The sequence below is a fragment of the Rattus norvegicus genome, chromosome 7 (genome assembly GCF_036323735.1).
Source record: "Rattus norvegicus strain BN/NHsdMcwi chromosome 7, GRCr8, whole genome shotgun sequence".
In the NCBI taxonomy this organism is placed as follows: domain Eukaryota; kingdom Metazoa; phylum Chordata; class Mammalia; order Rodentia; family Muridae; genus Rattus; species Rattus norvegicus.
Genome location: NC_086025.1, coordinates 42,994,283 through 43,010,901, shown reverse-complemented (window position 1 = coordinate 43,010,901; position 16,619 = coordinate 42,994,283). Strand labels below are relative to the sequence as shown.

General features: G+C 39.7%; 1 protein-coding gene across 7 annotated transcripts in view; it reads left to right on the top strand.

Annotated features, from left to right (window-relative positions):
- Mettl25 (methyltransferase like 25) overlaps positions 1-16,619 on the top strand; it is an 80,677-nt gene that overhangs the window by 18,709 nt on the left and 45,349 nt on the right. The window contains exon 7 of one of the 7 annotated variants that reach the window (XM_063263470.1): positions 3,301-14,605. The exons of the other annotated variants lie outside the window; for them this stretch is intronic. Coding sequence (XP_063119540.1) covers positions 3,301-3,314 — 14 coding nt within the window. The 3' untranslated portion in view covers positions 3,315-14,605. Of the gene's footprint in view, positions 1-3,300; positions 14,606-16,619 lie in introns of those variants that run through there. 7 annotated transcript variants of the gene reach the window in all.

Below are 16,619 nucleotides of genomic sequence, written 5' to 3'. Positions count from 1 at the left end.
CTGTCACAGCAGTAGCCCGCTTCTGGTATCTTCTTAGTTAACTTTTTATTACTTCTAGTTAGAGAGGGTGAATCCATGACCACCATGGTGGAAACATGGGAGTAGGTAGACAGGCACTGCAGCAGTATTTGAGAGCTCACATCTTGAAATAACACCCATAAGGTAGAGAGCTAACTGGGAATAGCATGGGCTTTTGAAACAAGAAAGGCCACCCCCAATAATATCACCTCCTCCAATAATATCACAACTTCCCAAAGATTTCTACTGGCGGGACCAGCCATTCAAATATTTGAGCATGTTGGGACCATTTTCATTCAAACTACCATATTTCCCAAAGAAAACTTCTGCAATGAGCCACTGGACTTCTTGTTTGCAGAATTAAGCACATCAAGTTAAACTTGTTTATACGGATGAGTAATGTGTGTATTAGTAGATTGTTCCAAAGAAATCATCAAGTATTGGGACAAAGTACTATTTCCTGTTATGGCAGCTGGATTTTATATAAATAAGGAGGACGGTGTCATAGCCAGTGTTCTGTGAAGAGAGTCCATGACCACGGCAACTCTTACGAAGACAGCATTGAATCAGGACTTGCTTACAGTTTCGGGGATTTAGTCCATTGTAAGTGTGGCAGGGAGCCTGTGGCACACAAGCAGACATGGCAATTGAGAGTTCTACCTCTGGATCCCAAGGAAGCAGAAAGAGAGAGCCACTGGCCTGACTCGGGCTTTTTCAATCTCATAGCCCACCCTCCATAACAAACTTCCTCTAACAGACCAATTTACTCAAAGACCACACCCCAAATCCTTTAAAATAGTGCCACTCCCTGGTGACCTAAGCATTCAAATACTTTAGCCTATGGGGGCCATTATTCAAACCTTCATCTGTTTTTAAGGCACTGGACTTGACACTTTAAGAATTATAAGGGAGGAGCTTGATGAGTGGCTGGTACAAGTCAATATTTCAAGAGCTTGGACAATCGTATAGATGACCAACAGTTCGGCTTAGCAGACACTCATTGAATGTCAGCGGTTCCCACTCTTATGAGTGGTGATGATAGAAAGTGTGTGAGGTGCTGGTGCCATCTTTACCTTCAAGGAACTTCGTTGCTTTTTTGTTTTTTGTTTTTAAAGAACAGCTTAATTGTAGGAACCTTAGTAAGTTGTAAAAATAATTTAGACTAGGAAATGGAAGAATAGAATATTTGAATGCGCATTATTTCCTCATAGTCTTTTCTGGAATAAAAATATATATAATACATTATTCCTATATACACCTTTTGTTATTTTAGCACAAACATAAACCATTCTATTACCTTCTATTTTTTAATATACTTTGATGGTCTTTCTTTATTGGTACAAAGCATATTCTCAAGTTTTTTTTATCATTCCAAAATATTTATATACCATGCTTATATATATGACCCTAAACAGTAAATGTTTGTATAAAATCATGGCAGTTCTAATGAACAAAAAAAAAAAAATAGTTTAGTCGTTCATATAACAGTGAGGAAAACACAGAGTTGGGCACCTGTGTTTAACTCTAGTTTCTTCTGACTTTAGCTTCAGTGGAGTGCGGTAAAGGTTCTTTGCTGTTCCAAGTATAGTATATGGCATACTACTGTATTTATAAAACTGATATATCTGCTGCAAAGTAGTATACCTTTTCTCAGTACAGGGCTTGAAGGCGTGTTCCAGTACAGTCATTCACAGTCTATCTTGAAAAGTAGCGGGGTGCTGCAATAGCTCAGTGTCCAAGGTGGTGAGCATCCAATGCTAATCTGTGGCTTCACTCTCATGCTCACTGCTTCTCTTCATAGCTGCCTTCTGTCCTGTTGTCTTCTTACCCATTCCTTACTTGGCAACAGTGCTTTAATGTCTCTAATGTTCATTGCAATACCATTTTTATAGCAAATGGTCCTTTGTATTTCAGTTTGCTTTAGAGCCTATTTTCTATAGAAATTCTTGGTTCACTTTATTTACTTAGCATGTTGTTATTCATAGGTTAATTTTGAGTAGGTTAGCTTTAAAAAAAAGTCACTGGTTGTTTATACCCTAGAAATGGAAACCTGTGTTAGCAGATTCCTGAGCAGCAGTCTTAGACCCTGCTTAGATGAAGGCAGCTTTCTCGTGGCTACATTATCACTGATAGAACATTACCATTGTTCAATGAGATCACTGGACATTTGGGGTCCCAAAATAGACAGAAAAAAGAATTGTGAAAGTTAGTTATTAGAGACCAACAGCTACATTCTCATTTTCTCTCCTTGTATACTATTTAATGAGGAAATACCAAAATACCAATAGTAATAATAGCCTTATATTTATTGTAAAATAGATGTCGATGTCCTTATATTTTTTCTTATATTTTGTCTTTTGACCCTCATGCAAAGCAGTAAGAATTTTAACATACAAACTTGTGTTGTTCATGTATGTAGTGAGAGGATTGGAGAACTCTATCTTTCCCGATTCTTCTCTGTCTTTCCCGATTCTTCTCTGGTGGCAGCAGTTGGAATGGTGATCTATAAGAGCAGTATATGGCCTACAGAAATCCCACACTGAGCCAGTGCATCCTTTCATATGCACTCAGTCCTCCAACCTCTCAGTAACTCATATTCTCAACTTGTCAGGTTAACCTCTCTAGATTTCCTCCACCTTTCTCAAAACTCAGATCCTCTATATTCTAAGCACTGAAGTACTACTCATGTTGAATGTCTGATGGAGTCGGAGGGTCTTCTTATAGACGTTCAATTTCCAGCTCCCTTTCATTGTACAGAACTGTCTCTGAAGCGTCCAGCTCGCTGTTTTTTCTTAAAAAGCTCTTGCCATTAATTAAAGTCTAAATTAATAAATTGGAAGACCTTCCTGATAAGAGTCTCTTATCTACAGAGAATCCTTGATAGTATCAAATAGGTAGTGATAAACTTTGATCGAGTAAAAATAAATAGTTGTAGCCCAGTGTAACCTGTTTTTCTGATGTATAACTGAAAAGGGCAGAAAGCTGGGAGTTCTGCTTCTCAGTAAAGCAGAGAATAAACAGGAGGACAGGAGTCTAACAGACATTTGGAGTCGATGAAGATGTATGCAACGTGAGAAACTACAAAACCTGGACCTCAAAGAGGTGCACAGCCAAGCAAAAGGAGAAAACGTACAAAAGCAAGTAGTGAGAAAAGAAACTTGGTTTATGTTTCAGTTTTTCCCACACAGAACTTTGTCTTTCATACAAAGTGAGGTAAATTTGGGAGCCAGGTTGATCGCTTGGCCTTTACCACATTGCACTTCTGTTTTCTCCTATCCTCAGCTGTAGTAAAATAGAGATGGGGTACACAGCCAGAATACAGCAAATACAGAGGCAAATGCCAGCAGCAAACCACTGAACTGAGAACGGGACCCCCGTTGAAGGAATCGGAGAAAGGACTGAAAGAGCTTGAAGGGCTCGAGACCCCATATGAACAACAATGCCAACCAACCAGAGCTTCCAGGGACTAAGCCACTACCTAAAGACTATACATGGACTGACCCTGGGCTCCAACCTCATAGATAGCAATGAATAGCCTAGTAAGAGCACCAGTGGAAGGGGAAGCCCTTGGTCCTGCCAAGACTGAATCCCCAGTGAAGGTGATTGTTGGGGGGAGGGCGGCAATGGGGGGAGGATGGAGAGGGGAACACCTATATAGAATGGGAGGAGGAGGGGTTAGGGAGATGTTGGCCCAGAAACCGGGAAAGGGAATAACAATCGAAATGTAAATAAGAAATACTCAAGTTATAAAGATGGGGAAAAAAATAGAGATGGGGTGAGCCACTCCAGCAGTTTTTTACTACGGTGCTTCTTAACTCTGATTGAACAGCTAATTCAAAGTTACTGTTATTGGATACTAGAGAACTGCCCGTGACCATCCGAATGGCAGGTAGAACAGGAATATGAGTGTTGTCAGAAGCCATACAGAATTTTGATGAGCACCACTGTGAAAACAGTGAATTTCTTATAGTTCTTTTAAGACATAGAGTTTGAGAAGATGGTTTGTAGACTGTGTTTAAGAAAATACACACAATACTTATTTTTATTATTAACTTTTTCTGTGCAAAGACTTGGGTAGGACACATATTCAGATGTTAATTTGCAGCTCAGAACCAAAGGTTGATCAGTTAATCCTGATTGTCAAATTGATGAGATTTCGACTCACCATGGAGACAAATCTCTTGTAGGCAGCTGTAAGACACTGGCTAGTTTAGAGTAGGTTAGTTAAAGTGGGAAGACTCACTCTAAGTATGGATGGTAGCAGTTCATGAGCTGGGACTCTTAACTGGATAAAAAGGAGAAAGCAACACGACCCAGGCGATCTTTGCTTTCTGCTCGATGGCTGCGGATACAGTGTGACAGGTGCCTCAAGACCTGGTTGCCAAGATTCCCATGCCCTGATGGACTGGACCCCTGAACTATACGCCAAAAGTAGGCAAGCAACTAAGAGAGTATCTAGGAGAATTTTTACAGCATACAGTTCCTCATTGGTTAGCACATTGTGTGTGTGTGTGTGTGTGTGTGTGTGTGTGTGTGTGTGTGTGTGTGTGTGTGAGAGAGAGAGAGAGAGAGAGAGAGAGAGAGAGAGAGAGAGAGTATTTAGCAGCCAATGGAATACAAATGCAGCCAGCCTGCCTTTGTATGTGTAATATACACAGTATGATCCTAGTATTCTTTTAAATTATTTTGGTTTTGTTTGTTTTATTTTTAACATGAGAGCATTTTACCTCCATGTATGTTTGTACACCCTGTGCCTGCAGAGGTCAAAAGAGGGCCCCAAATCCTTTGAGACTGGATTTACAAATGCTTCTGAGATACCATGTGGGTGCTAGGAACCAAACCTAGGTTCTCTGCAAGAGAAATAATGTTTAAACCACTGAGCAAGGTTTCAGCTCCGGCATTAGTGTTCTTTACAGAAATAGGAATATGTCACTATATCGTTTAGTCATTATATTAAATCAGCTGAGTTCACAGGGCAAGTGGTTTATGTGCACAAGACTAGCATAATTGCTGTCATATATCAAGCTCTCGGCTCCATGGAGTTCTGTCTCAGAATGGACAAACATGTTATGTGTCCCTCACTTCATATCTTAGGCACCTGACCCTTTATCCTCGCTTATTTGAACAGCTGTTTTGAAGTTTGAGCTGGAGTGTAAATTTGAGTTGTTAATGGTCTTACACAATTTAATAAAAGATTCTGGAATGTACACTGAAGCTTTTTTATGCTTGTATTGACTATGTAAACAATATGTATCTTATATGAATATATTTACCCCATAACACTGTGGTAGACCATAGAGGTGGTCTGTCATGAATGTGAGTTTTCAAAAAAAAAATCCCCCAATGTTCTGTAAATCATTATAATACTAAATTTATACCATATGTTTTACAAAGTGCTTTTAGATACTTTACATTATAAGCCAGTAGCTCCCAAGTGAACATTAAGTAACAGAAACGGTTTTATAGCAGTGTATTATAGAATTTTATTTTCCAGAGCTTAACAAATGTTTTAATATTTTGACTTGATATTGTCTATTACCATAACTAAGTAGAAATAGTCATATTTCTACTCCTAGAAGGAGTAAATAGTTTTGTCCTTTGTAATTATATATATATATATATTTAACTTAATATATAATTAATTAAAATATATATTTAACTTATTCACTTTACATCCCACTTACTGCCCCCACCCATTCCTTTTGGGCCCTTTCTTATTCTTCACATCTCGATGCAGCTATTTCCTATATGAATGGAAATGGAGTACAATGAAACATGCCTGAGATGACCCAGACCCACGCACTCCTCCTGATAAAGGATCCTCAGTCTTGTCCAGGCATCCGTTATCAGGGAAATTAAGCCTTCTGTAACCTTAGCACTAAGGGAGTCTCGTGTATTGTAAATTATGGTGATTCGGTTGAGTTAGGAGTGGGTATGAGACAGGATTGTTAGCAGTGCAGCGAGCGAGCACAGCGCCTAGGCAGCATTTCTGTCTGGTTTGCGGCTCCAGTCTGTCTTTGTTGCTCTTAATTTTTTTTTCTTTTTTTTCTTTTTTCTTTTTTTTACTTAGTGTAGAGGGTGTGGAGAAGGTGTCAGGGCTTGTGTGCGAACATCAGAGAGTGCCCTTGTGGATTCTGTCCTGATTTCCCACATTCCCATGGGTTCCGAGGATTGAACTCAGGTTGCCCAACTTTAGCAGCAATCGTGCATCCCCGCTCAGCCCTGTCACTGGCCTGCTTGTTCTTCAAGCTGTCCACAGCACAGGGATATCTGCCACGTTTTGGATTGGCTTTGTATATTTGTCTGTTCAGCCTAACAGAAAGGTCTCTGCATCTGGCATTAAAGTGCATCCTTAGAAATGATCAGTGCTCTGAGTGAGCTTCTCTGGTGAGTCTGAGGAATGAAAGGAAAATGCTCCAAGTTTAAGCAACTATTTCACTAATTGGGAGGTACTGGGGGGACAGGAAGAGGGGAGGTAGCTAGAGTCCGATAGTTTCATTGGCCTTCTTCCCTGGCTCTTCTAGATCAGCTCTGGCCAGGGAAGTGATCATACATCCTTTCCCACCTGCCTCAGCACCACCAGGAAGTCTGCGCAGCCACGGTCAGGCAGAAGCCTGCCTGGAGCTTGTGCTCAGTCTTTGCAGGTTTCCTCACAACCTTATTCTTCACTTGGCTTCTTAGTCTGTTGTTTAATAGGCAGCAAATTGTCACACACACCATTTGGAAGCATCTTTTATTCTGATACTTATATTTCTTATCAAAAAAAATTGTCAAAGGTGAATGAAAGCTACTTACTTTGTCTGATCCACTGTTTGGGTTTTAAGAATTGGTTTCATTGCTTTATTAGAGCTGTGTCATCTAAACATGTCTAGAGCCTGAATAACAGCATGCTGAGTTTGAAAATATAACATTTTAAAATCTAACATACTTGGTGAGAAACTGGCTTTTATTATGTCTCTGTTTTTCCTGATATTTAATGTGTGGCATGAAAGGCTGTAAAGATGACAGTACTCTATAGAACTATGACTATTCTCTTAGTAAATATAATCATAGTGAATTAATGCCATCAGTGCATCAGTGTTTGTCATTACTGTCCTATCAATGTAGCCCTGACAGTGTCTCTTGTATGTCACTGTGTACTTTACTAAGTGAACATATTTGATGGCACAGAACTCTCTAGCTGGAAAATTTAAAGATGTTAAAATGTATTGTCTTCCAAATCTCTGTGTGTGTGTGTGTGTGTGTGTGTGTGTGTGTGTGTGTGTGTGTGTCTGTATGTGTTTATTTATGTTTATGTGTATGGGATGTCTAGTGTACTGAGATTAAATTTTATCAGGTTAGCCTGATTTTAATTGATATATTCAGGGAATCTGTTAGTATTTTTTTGTCATCGTTGTTGTTATTTTTGCTTGTTTGGAGACAGGGTTTCACTGTATAGCCCTGCTTGGTATGGAACTCACTGGTTAGCTCCAAACACAGCAGTCTATCTGCCTCTGTCTCCCAGGTGCTAAGATTAAAGGCATGTGCTACCATGTTCCAGCTGGTGTGTGTGTGTGTGTGTGTGTGTGTGTGTGTAGTTGGAATTGATTTTGTTTTTCTGTTCTGTTACCATTTGTGTGGGTCACATGAGTTCTAAGATAACTGAAATCCCAAGATAGCCCAAGACTATAGACAAGCATTTGGTTCCTGAAGGGCCACATCTGCAAAGGCAAAAACCCTATCTTTTAATATTTAACACTAACTATCATATGTGCTGTATAGCAAGCACTGAGTATAGCAACAGGCTTCCAGCCATGATGAGACTAGATCAGTCCTCTGAAGCTGTAGCCAAGCCTCCAGTTTAATACTTTGTTTTCTAAGAGTTGCCTTGGTCACTGTTTTTTTTCACAACAGTAAAACAGTAATAAGAGAAACCAACATAGGAAATAAAATTTAAAATGTCTAATAACTGATTCAATATGAAAGTAAAGACATTTGGTAGGAGAGATCCTGAGCAGAAATAACCACATTGGCCACATTAAGCTCATCCTTAACTAGAATCACTGGTTTCGATTCTCTTCTGCTCATAAACTGTAGTTTCTTTTTTCTGATATTCCTTGAGAAGGAAGGAAAGGTCCAAAAGGTTTATAAACCCCAAAGCTCCTATTCCTTTCCTAGTCTGCGGTCCTTGACCAACAGAGCATACAGTAGAAAACATGTGTGTGTGTGTGTGTGTGTGTGTGTGTGTGTGGGTGTGTATGGGTGTATATGGGTGAAATTATATATCTCTGGTTAATAAGAGTGGTATTGTCACAGTTTGCTGTGATCACCAAAAGAAATATATTTTAGGGTTGTGATACATGTAACCCATCAGTGTGAGTAGAGCCCTGGATTCCACGCTCTAACACACACACACACACACACACACACACACACACACACACACACACTATTATGATCTACTATATATTTAAAAGTTATAAAAAACATAAAAAAGCTTCAATTTTACAAAAAGGTACTTTTTTCCCCCTTCTAGGTAATATTTATATTTTAGTAGGTCCTTAATGTAACACCATGACACGGGTTAACCTTTTTCTTCTACTATGCTCTCATAAATTTTGTAAATGCTGATGACAATTCACCAAATTGATTTTATAACTCATCAATGGATTGTGTCTAGATGTATGTTGGTAAATGGTTACCCTTACTAAAAGCTGCTTTATATATATGTACAAAATACATATTTTATTATGTTTTATGTTATTTTATATATTATATCCTGAAGATACATAAATTTATATATATAAACATTTATATTATATTTAAATTTACATATATTTATGTGTATTGTAAATAATATAGCGCAGAGTTGGGTGTCTAACTAGACTTCTCCTGTACATTTGTAGTGTTGTGTCCTTGAGTAAATCAGCTTGCCTTTGGAGCTCTTCTGTAAATTAGTAAAAGAAGAGAAGTTAACCTGGACGATCTTTGTCTCACAGTTGAAGTGATTGAATACAGCTGTCCAAAGCAGGGTTGTGAGTTAAACTTAGCTTATTTTTACCTAGCATTCTGACTTAGTTTCGTCTCATTTTCTTAATTACGTTGACTTTACATAACCAAATATTCCGGTTTCCTGCTCTGGTTCTTCATTTGGTTGAGTGTGAAATTTAAACATCTACACCAGTGTTACAGTGCACATAAATTCTCTGTTTCTCAAAGTTTTCATGTTTGGTTTCAAAGAAGTCAATCTAGCAATTAGCATATATATGTATATATATGTATATACACACACATACATATATATACACATATGTGTATATATAAATATATATGAGCTTTTACTTTCTTGGTTAGCAATATTAAGTTTAATAGTTAGTTGACAATTAGAAAGTATCAGGACCTGTCTCACTGTCACCTGAAAAAAGGATCAGGCCTGGCTGTTCTTGGCATTGTCCTTTGACAATTATAAAGCAGGTAAATAAGTTGTCCTTCCAAACTTGAGAGTTTCCTATTTATATAGATTTTCTTACATAGCACATTGCTTTGTTTTTAAAGCTGGACCTATGTCACAGAAAACTTTTTGGCAGTTTGCATGGGGTGAATGCAGATATTTTTAATGCATTTGGCATTCACTATGCAAGTTCTTCACACTCACAGCTGTATCTGATCTTCAGTCAGCTCTATGTTTTCTACAATGTTGGCAATGATTTACTTTTTGCCCTAGGGCATCTTTTAGCTGTCTAGCACTTTCTAGAAATGGATTTTTAATATACTTTCCTACTTTCTTACTTTAGTTTGCACCTCATTATTTTTTCCAACTAATACAACATGTTTTGGAAGCTTATGTAAGGTGCGGTTAGCACAAAAAATTCCACGTTCATTCATAGTAAATAAAAGAAGCCAAGAGTATGAATAAATAAACCTAATACAAAATATAATAGACCTGCTCATAATTAAGAAAGAAAATGAACAAACAAACAAACAAACAAAACCCTAGGAAAATGGCTTGGTTCAGATAGTGCTTGCCACATCTGGACAAGTGTTTGATTCCAGTGTGCATGAAATTGGGTGGCAGCACACATTTGTAATCTAGTGTGGGAGGCAGAGACAACAGGATTCCTCTGGCTCATGGGCCAGAACCCAGTCAGTGAGCCCCACAGAGGGGGGCGGGGGAGTGCAGAGGGGTATCTATCTGAAAAAGAACACAAAGTAACAGGCTCCTGAGGGACAACAGACTTGATCTTTGGCCTCCATGTGTTTGTAACTGGACATGTGTGTGCACTTACATACAAAGCACACAAAAGCAATAGTAAAGAGAAATAATTTCAACTGTGAACATAAACAAACATTAAAGTTAATAGAGTTGGCTGATAGACCTTAACAAAAACTAGTTTATAGTATATTGCACTTACATGCACATCTGGATTTGGATACCTTAGAGAAAATGCTCTTAAGTATATATGGGCTAAAAATGCATTGCATTTGGAGTTTTCTTTCCTGAGATCATACACTAATTGTCTAAATTCTCTCATTCATTAAAAACAACAGAAATAAAAGCACAGCCTGATCTATAGTATTCATATGAGTTATTTTGAAAGTTCCACATATATCTTAATATAGTATGGGTTTCAATAAAACACAGCTTCTTACAGCAAAGGGAACCTCTGTCCTACACAGTGATGATATATATCATTAGGGGGCTGTTGTTATAGTTTACTAGAACAGCACTGTGAGCTGTACCAGTCTGTAGTCATGAGTAAAAATAGAACAGTCTTATCTGGACTACAACCTATCACAAACATTTTCATTCAGAAAAATGAATACTTTTTCAATCTGTGTGTGTATACATATATGTGTGTATGTATATATTCACTTATAAGTGGATATTAGTCCACAAGCTCGGATTACCCAAGATGCAATTCATAGACGACATGAAGCTCAAGAAGGATGACCAAAATGTGAATACTTCACTCCTTCTTAAAAGGGAGAACAAAAATATTTATAGGAGGGGGTATGGAGGCAAAGTTTAGAGCAGAGACTGAAGGGACGGCCATTCAGAGCCTACCCCTCATGTGGCCACCAAAACTAGATAAGATTGATGAAGCTAAGAAGTGCATGCTGACAGGAACTGGCTATAGATCTCTCCTTAGAGACACAGCCAGAACATGTCAAATACAGACGTGAATGCCAGTAGCAAACCACTGAACTCAGAATGGGACCTCTGTTGGAGGAATTAGAGAAAGAATTGAAAGAGCTGAAGGGGCTTGCAACCCCATAAGAACAACAGTGCCAACCAACCAGAGCTCCTAGGGACTAAACCAGTACCGAAAGACTATACATGAACCGACCCATGGCTCCAACTGCATATGTAGCAGAGGATGGCCTTGTTGGGCACCAATGGAAGGAGAAGCCTTTGGTCCTGCCAAGGTTGGACCCCCAGTGTAGGGAATATCGGTGTGGGGGGTGCATAAGGGGAGGTGGGTGGGGAGGGGAACACCCTTATAGAAGAAGGGGATGGGGGCTTAATGGACAGGAAATTGGGAAAAGGAATAACATTCGAAATGTAAATAAAGAAATGTCCAGTAAAAGAAAGAAAGAAAAAAGAATGAATGAATGAACGAATGAATGAATTAGGACTAGGCTGTAGGAACATTTGGTGCACGATAGAAAATAATTAGCCAGCAATGTGATATGAAGAGAATTAAACCTACAAGCAAGACTGCTTTAAGGAGAGTATCAAAAACATTCATAGTAAGAAATCAGTCATTGAGTTTAGGATACATCCACAGTATAATAAGCTGTTAGCTGACTAATTTACAAAGACCCAGTTTGGGGACTAAGGCTCTATAGTGGTTAAAAATACTTGCTTCTCTTATAGATGAACCAGGCTAGGTTTGCCTTATCATCTCAGGCAACTCATAGCCGTAGCTCTTTTGGCTTCCTTGGACACCTGTGGACATCTGTATGCATTACAGTCCCTTCAATCTCTGCTCTAAACTTTGCGTCCATATGCATTAGCATACACACAAGCACACATACACACACCCACAAATAAAAATGTAAATAATTCTTGAGAAAAAAGATTCAGTTTCCATTGAGCCTATCTCATATATGCCATTGATGAGAACAGAAGGTGTTGAAGTGGCCTAGCTAGGTGTCTGTCCCCTTGAGAAAATAGCATTCCCTAGCAGAGGATAAACCAGACTAAAAGGAAGTAAACAGTGGTTTCACTGTAAGAAAGTAAGCAAGTGCTACATGTCAGTCAAGAGCTAATGAAGATGAGTGGGAAAGTAAAAATACATGCCAGTGAATTCGGAAATTACAGAAGGAAGTAATAGGAAATGATTCTAAATTTCAAGTGTGTTTAATTAGTGGGCAGGGATCCTGTTAGCACAGGAAGAAAAGACAAGAAGAATCCCTGAAGAGATTCCTAAATGTCAAAAGCTTACACATGATAGTAGTAAGGACTAATTATATTGTGAGAGAAAAGCAAAGGACTTTGTCTGCTCAGAATTATTATTTGAAGACAGTGTGGAAGAGACAAAGCTAACAAGGGCTACAGATGCCCCGCTTGACTAAAGTAAAATGATGTAAGAACATGGTTAATAGAAGCAGTGAACTCTGGCTTTCATTCAAGATATAAAAGGCCTCATTCTTCACAGGAGTCTGAGTGAATCTGATAAATGACTTCCAAAGACAATGTTTAACATTTACACGGAAGACCTTCACAGATTGTCAGTTATTTCCACATACTGCCTTCAAAGAGCTGAGCTGTGTTGCCACTCTGATCCCAACAACTAAGGAAACTGAGGCAACTCCAGAGAACCTCACAGTGATGTCCTCTCTATTCGAGGGACGTGGTTTCACAGAACCCCACTCGATGACAACAGTCCTGTAAGTTGCCTTAGGAAGTTAAAGTTCGTAGGTGTTTTAAGTAGGGATTAAGACTATACTTACTTCCTTTCCAGTGCTCACTCCTCTCTCCCATTTCTTCCTCTCCCCCTCCCTCTTCCTTTATTCCCCCTCCCTGTGTTGGTTAATTTCAACTTTTCACAAATAATATGAACATAATGTTTCAATTTAGGGTTTGCATATATTAAATTGACCTATGGGCATGTCTTGGGGGAGGGGGTTCTTAGTTTTTAATAGACCTAGCCCAAAGTGGGTGTTATTGTTCCCTGGTTCAAGGCCGTGGACTGTACAAGAGTAGAGTAGAGGGGTAGTTGAGTACTAACCTCACAGGCAACATGGGTACATTTGATTGTCTTTGCTCTTGGCCATGAGTGTAGTGTAAATAGCTGTTTGGGTTGCTCCATTGGCTTCCATCAACAATAGTCGGTAACTTGGAAATGTAAGCCATTTAAACCCTCTCCTGTAAATTGCTTTAGATCATGGTGTTTGTTACAGCAACAGAAATGAAAGTAGTCCAAGCGGTTTAAAGTGAGGCTGCCTTACAAGCAGGTCGAGTTATCTGTGCTTGGCTTCTTTGTGACAGTACTAACTTTTTGTGTTCTAAAGGATATACCCTTCTTCTGTCCGCATTGCAACCATGACTACAACTTAGGAAACGTGAAGTCCTTTAATAGCTTCTGCTTTTTCAGTGATAGTTTGCTATGCTGGCAGCATGACTGCTCTTTAACTGGTTGTCATGCTGAATCATCTAGAATATGCAGGATTATGGGTACACCTCTGAAGCCTTTCCTTTATTACCAGAAGTTGCTTGGGAAATCAGAGGATTCTCTGTTACCTCAAGAAGAGTCCTTTCTCATATCACAAGACTCTGCTTTGCTTATGTCAAACTGGGAAATAATTCCATCATTTTACCTTACACCCCATCCCAGAGCTTAACAACTCCTCTTTAGCGGGTGTAGTGGCTCACACCTTTAATCCCAGCATTTAGGAGACTGAGGCAGGTGAATCTCTGAAAGTTTAATGCAATCCTGAACTGTATAGTGAATTACAGACCAGCCAGAGCCTTGTCTTGTAAGACCTTGTCTCACCAAACCACCCTAACGTTCAACATGGCAAAACAAACAAAAAAATCACAGGGTACTACACCAGATGTTGAGCCGTCAACTTCAAGTGTGAAATCCAAGAAAGCTATGACTTGCCATCAACCCAAAACCAGAACTGCAGGCAAGAACAGTCAGTCCAGTTCCGAATGTAGTGGGAAGGTGTAAAAGACTACCAAGAAGGCCAAGAAAACCCTGCCAAGCATCCCCCCCAAAAAAGGCTTCAGAGAAAACCGCACCACCTTCAAAAAAAAGATTAAAACAGGCCAAAAGTATCAGTCACTACCGTCATCTAATGGATGAGATGACAAGTTCTGAAACAGGACCAGAGCAGAGCAGAGAGCTCCAGTGTTTGGAGGCGTGATCAGGAAAGCCAGTAGCCTCAGTAAGCCACCAAAGACCTAGAAATCCATTCACAGGTCTGACACCTGAGCAGTGTCAAACTGTGGGGATCCACCATTTATCACACAGTGCTTTGACACTGATGAAAATAAAATCAATCTGATATGAAAAAAAAAAAAACCCTTGTCTCAAACACACACACACACACACACACACACTCTCTCTCTCTCTCTCTCTCTCTCTCTCTCTCTCTCTCTCTCTCTCTCTCTCTCTCCAAAAACAAAAAAGAAAGAACAAGTGAATGAACAGACCCAAAAGCACCAGTTGAGTTTCTTTTAGGACTCTGGTGAATAATTATAAATACTTTGATTTAACCCTGTGTTCTCTCACTTCTCAGTTGCAAACTCCTACTTCTACAGTCTTACAGTCTCTCAAATTTAGAAGAACCAGAACTCTCACTATATGGAGCATCTGCTCTTAACACTTTATTTTTTATATAATGAAAACCTGTGCTTTCCCCTGAAGAAATAAATACACTTCCCTAGCAGTATCCACTCTCTAGTCACACCTCTTGTTTGGGATAATTGTAAGCCACTCAAGGCACTCAGTGGCCAGGCCCCTCCCTGAGGCCCTCCAAACAAAAGGTTCCACCCATAGAACGTTCTAACATTCCTACCTACTGGGCCTAGGCCCAGCCTACAGAGTTAAAAACCCAAGCTCTAGACTTAAAAACCCACCAATGCTCACCCTGAAACTCTCCACTCCCCAAGAAACACTGGATAAACCCTGCCTCCCGCCCAGTTCTCTGCTGCTTCTTGCCTAGCAGAGGCAGCCACCCTCCTGGATCCTGCTCTCCTGATAAATCTCTGTGTGAGGTTTGTCGAACAGTGTAACTTTGTGGGATTCATGGCTCCCAGCTGTCAGGCTCTTTCCCTTTAGAATTGTAACACTTTTACTTAGAGCCTTTTCCCTGGGAGATGTACTACTTAGAATAATTACCTCCTTACAATTCATTGCTAACTCCAAGGTTATAGCTGTGCCCTAAAGCTGTGTCAGAAATCAACCCTGAGACTTGATGTTTACAGCCACAATAATTTACTATTTCTCACAGTTCCTATAATTAAGAGATTAGGGAATAACATGGCCCTAAGTTTCTTACTATTAACTTTTGTTCCTGATAATGATATTCTCCAAGGGTTTTTTTTAATTGGTATTTTTTATTTACGTATCAAATGTCATCCCCTTTCCCAGTTTCCCATCTGTAAACCCCCCCATCCCATCCTCCCCCTTCTTCTATGAGGGTGTTCCCCCCAACCACCCACCCCTTCTGGCCTCCCTGTCCTAACATTCTTCTACATTGGGGAGGTCCAGCCTTGGCAGGACCAAGGGCTTCTTCTGCCATTGGTGCCCAACAAGGCCATCGTCCGCTACATATGCAGCTGGAACCATGGGTTTGTCCATGTGTACTCTTTAGGTATTAGTTTAGTCCCTGGGAGCTCTGGTTGGTTGGCATTGTTCTTATGGAGTTGCAAGCCCCTTCAGCTCCTTCAGTCCTTCCTCTAATTCCTCCAATGGGGACCCCGTTCGCAGTTCAGTGGTTTGCTGTTAGCATTCGCCTCTGTATTTGACATGTTCTGATTGAGCCTCTCAGGACACAGCTGTATCAGGCTCCTGTCAGCATGTATTTCATGGCTTCAGCAATATTGTCTAGGTTTGTTGTCTGTATGTACATGGGCTGGATCCCTAGGTGGAGCAGGCTCTGAATGGCCATTCTTTCAGTCTCTGCTCCAAACTTTGTCTCTGTATCCCCTCCTATGAATATTTTTGTTCCCCGTTTTAAGAACAACTGAATCATCTGCACTTTGGTCATCCTTCTTGAGCTTCATGTGGTCTGTGGATTGTATCATTGGGTAATCCAAGCTTTGGGGCTAATATACACTTGTAAGTGAGTGCATACCATGTGTGTTTTTTGTGATTGGGTTACCTCACTCAGGATGATATTTTCTAGTTCCATCCATTTGCCTGTGAATATCGTGGAATCATGGTTTTTAATAGCTAAGTAGTACTCCATTGTGTAGATGTACCACATTTTCTGTATCCATTCCTCTGTTGAAGGACATCTGGGTTCTTTCCAGCTTCTGGCTATTATAAATAAGGCTGCTGTGAACATAGTGAAGCATGTATCCTTAGGTTTGTTTTGTTGTTGTTTTGTTTTGTTTTGTTTTTTGTAGAAATTCTATGTTCTTTTCAATCTAGTACTAAGTAAAT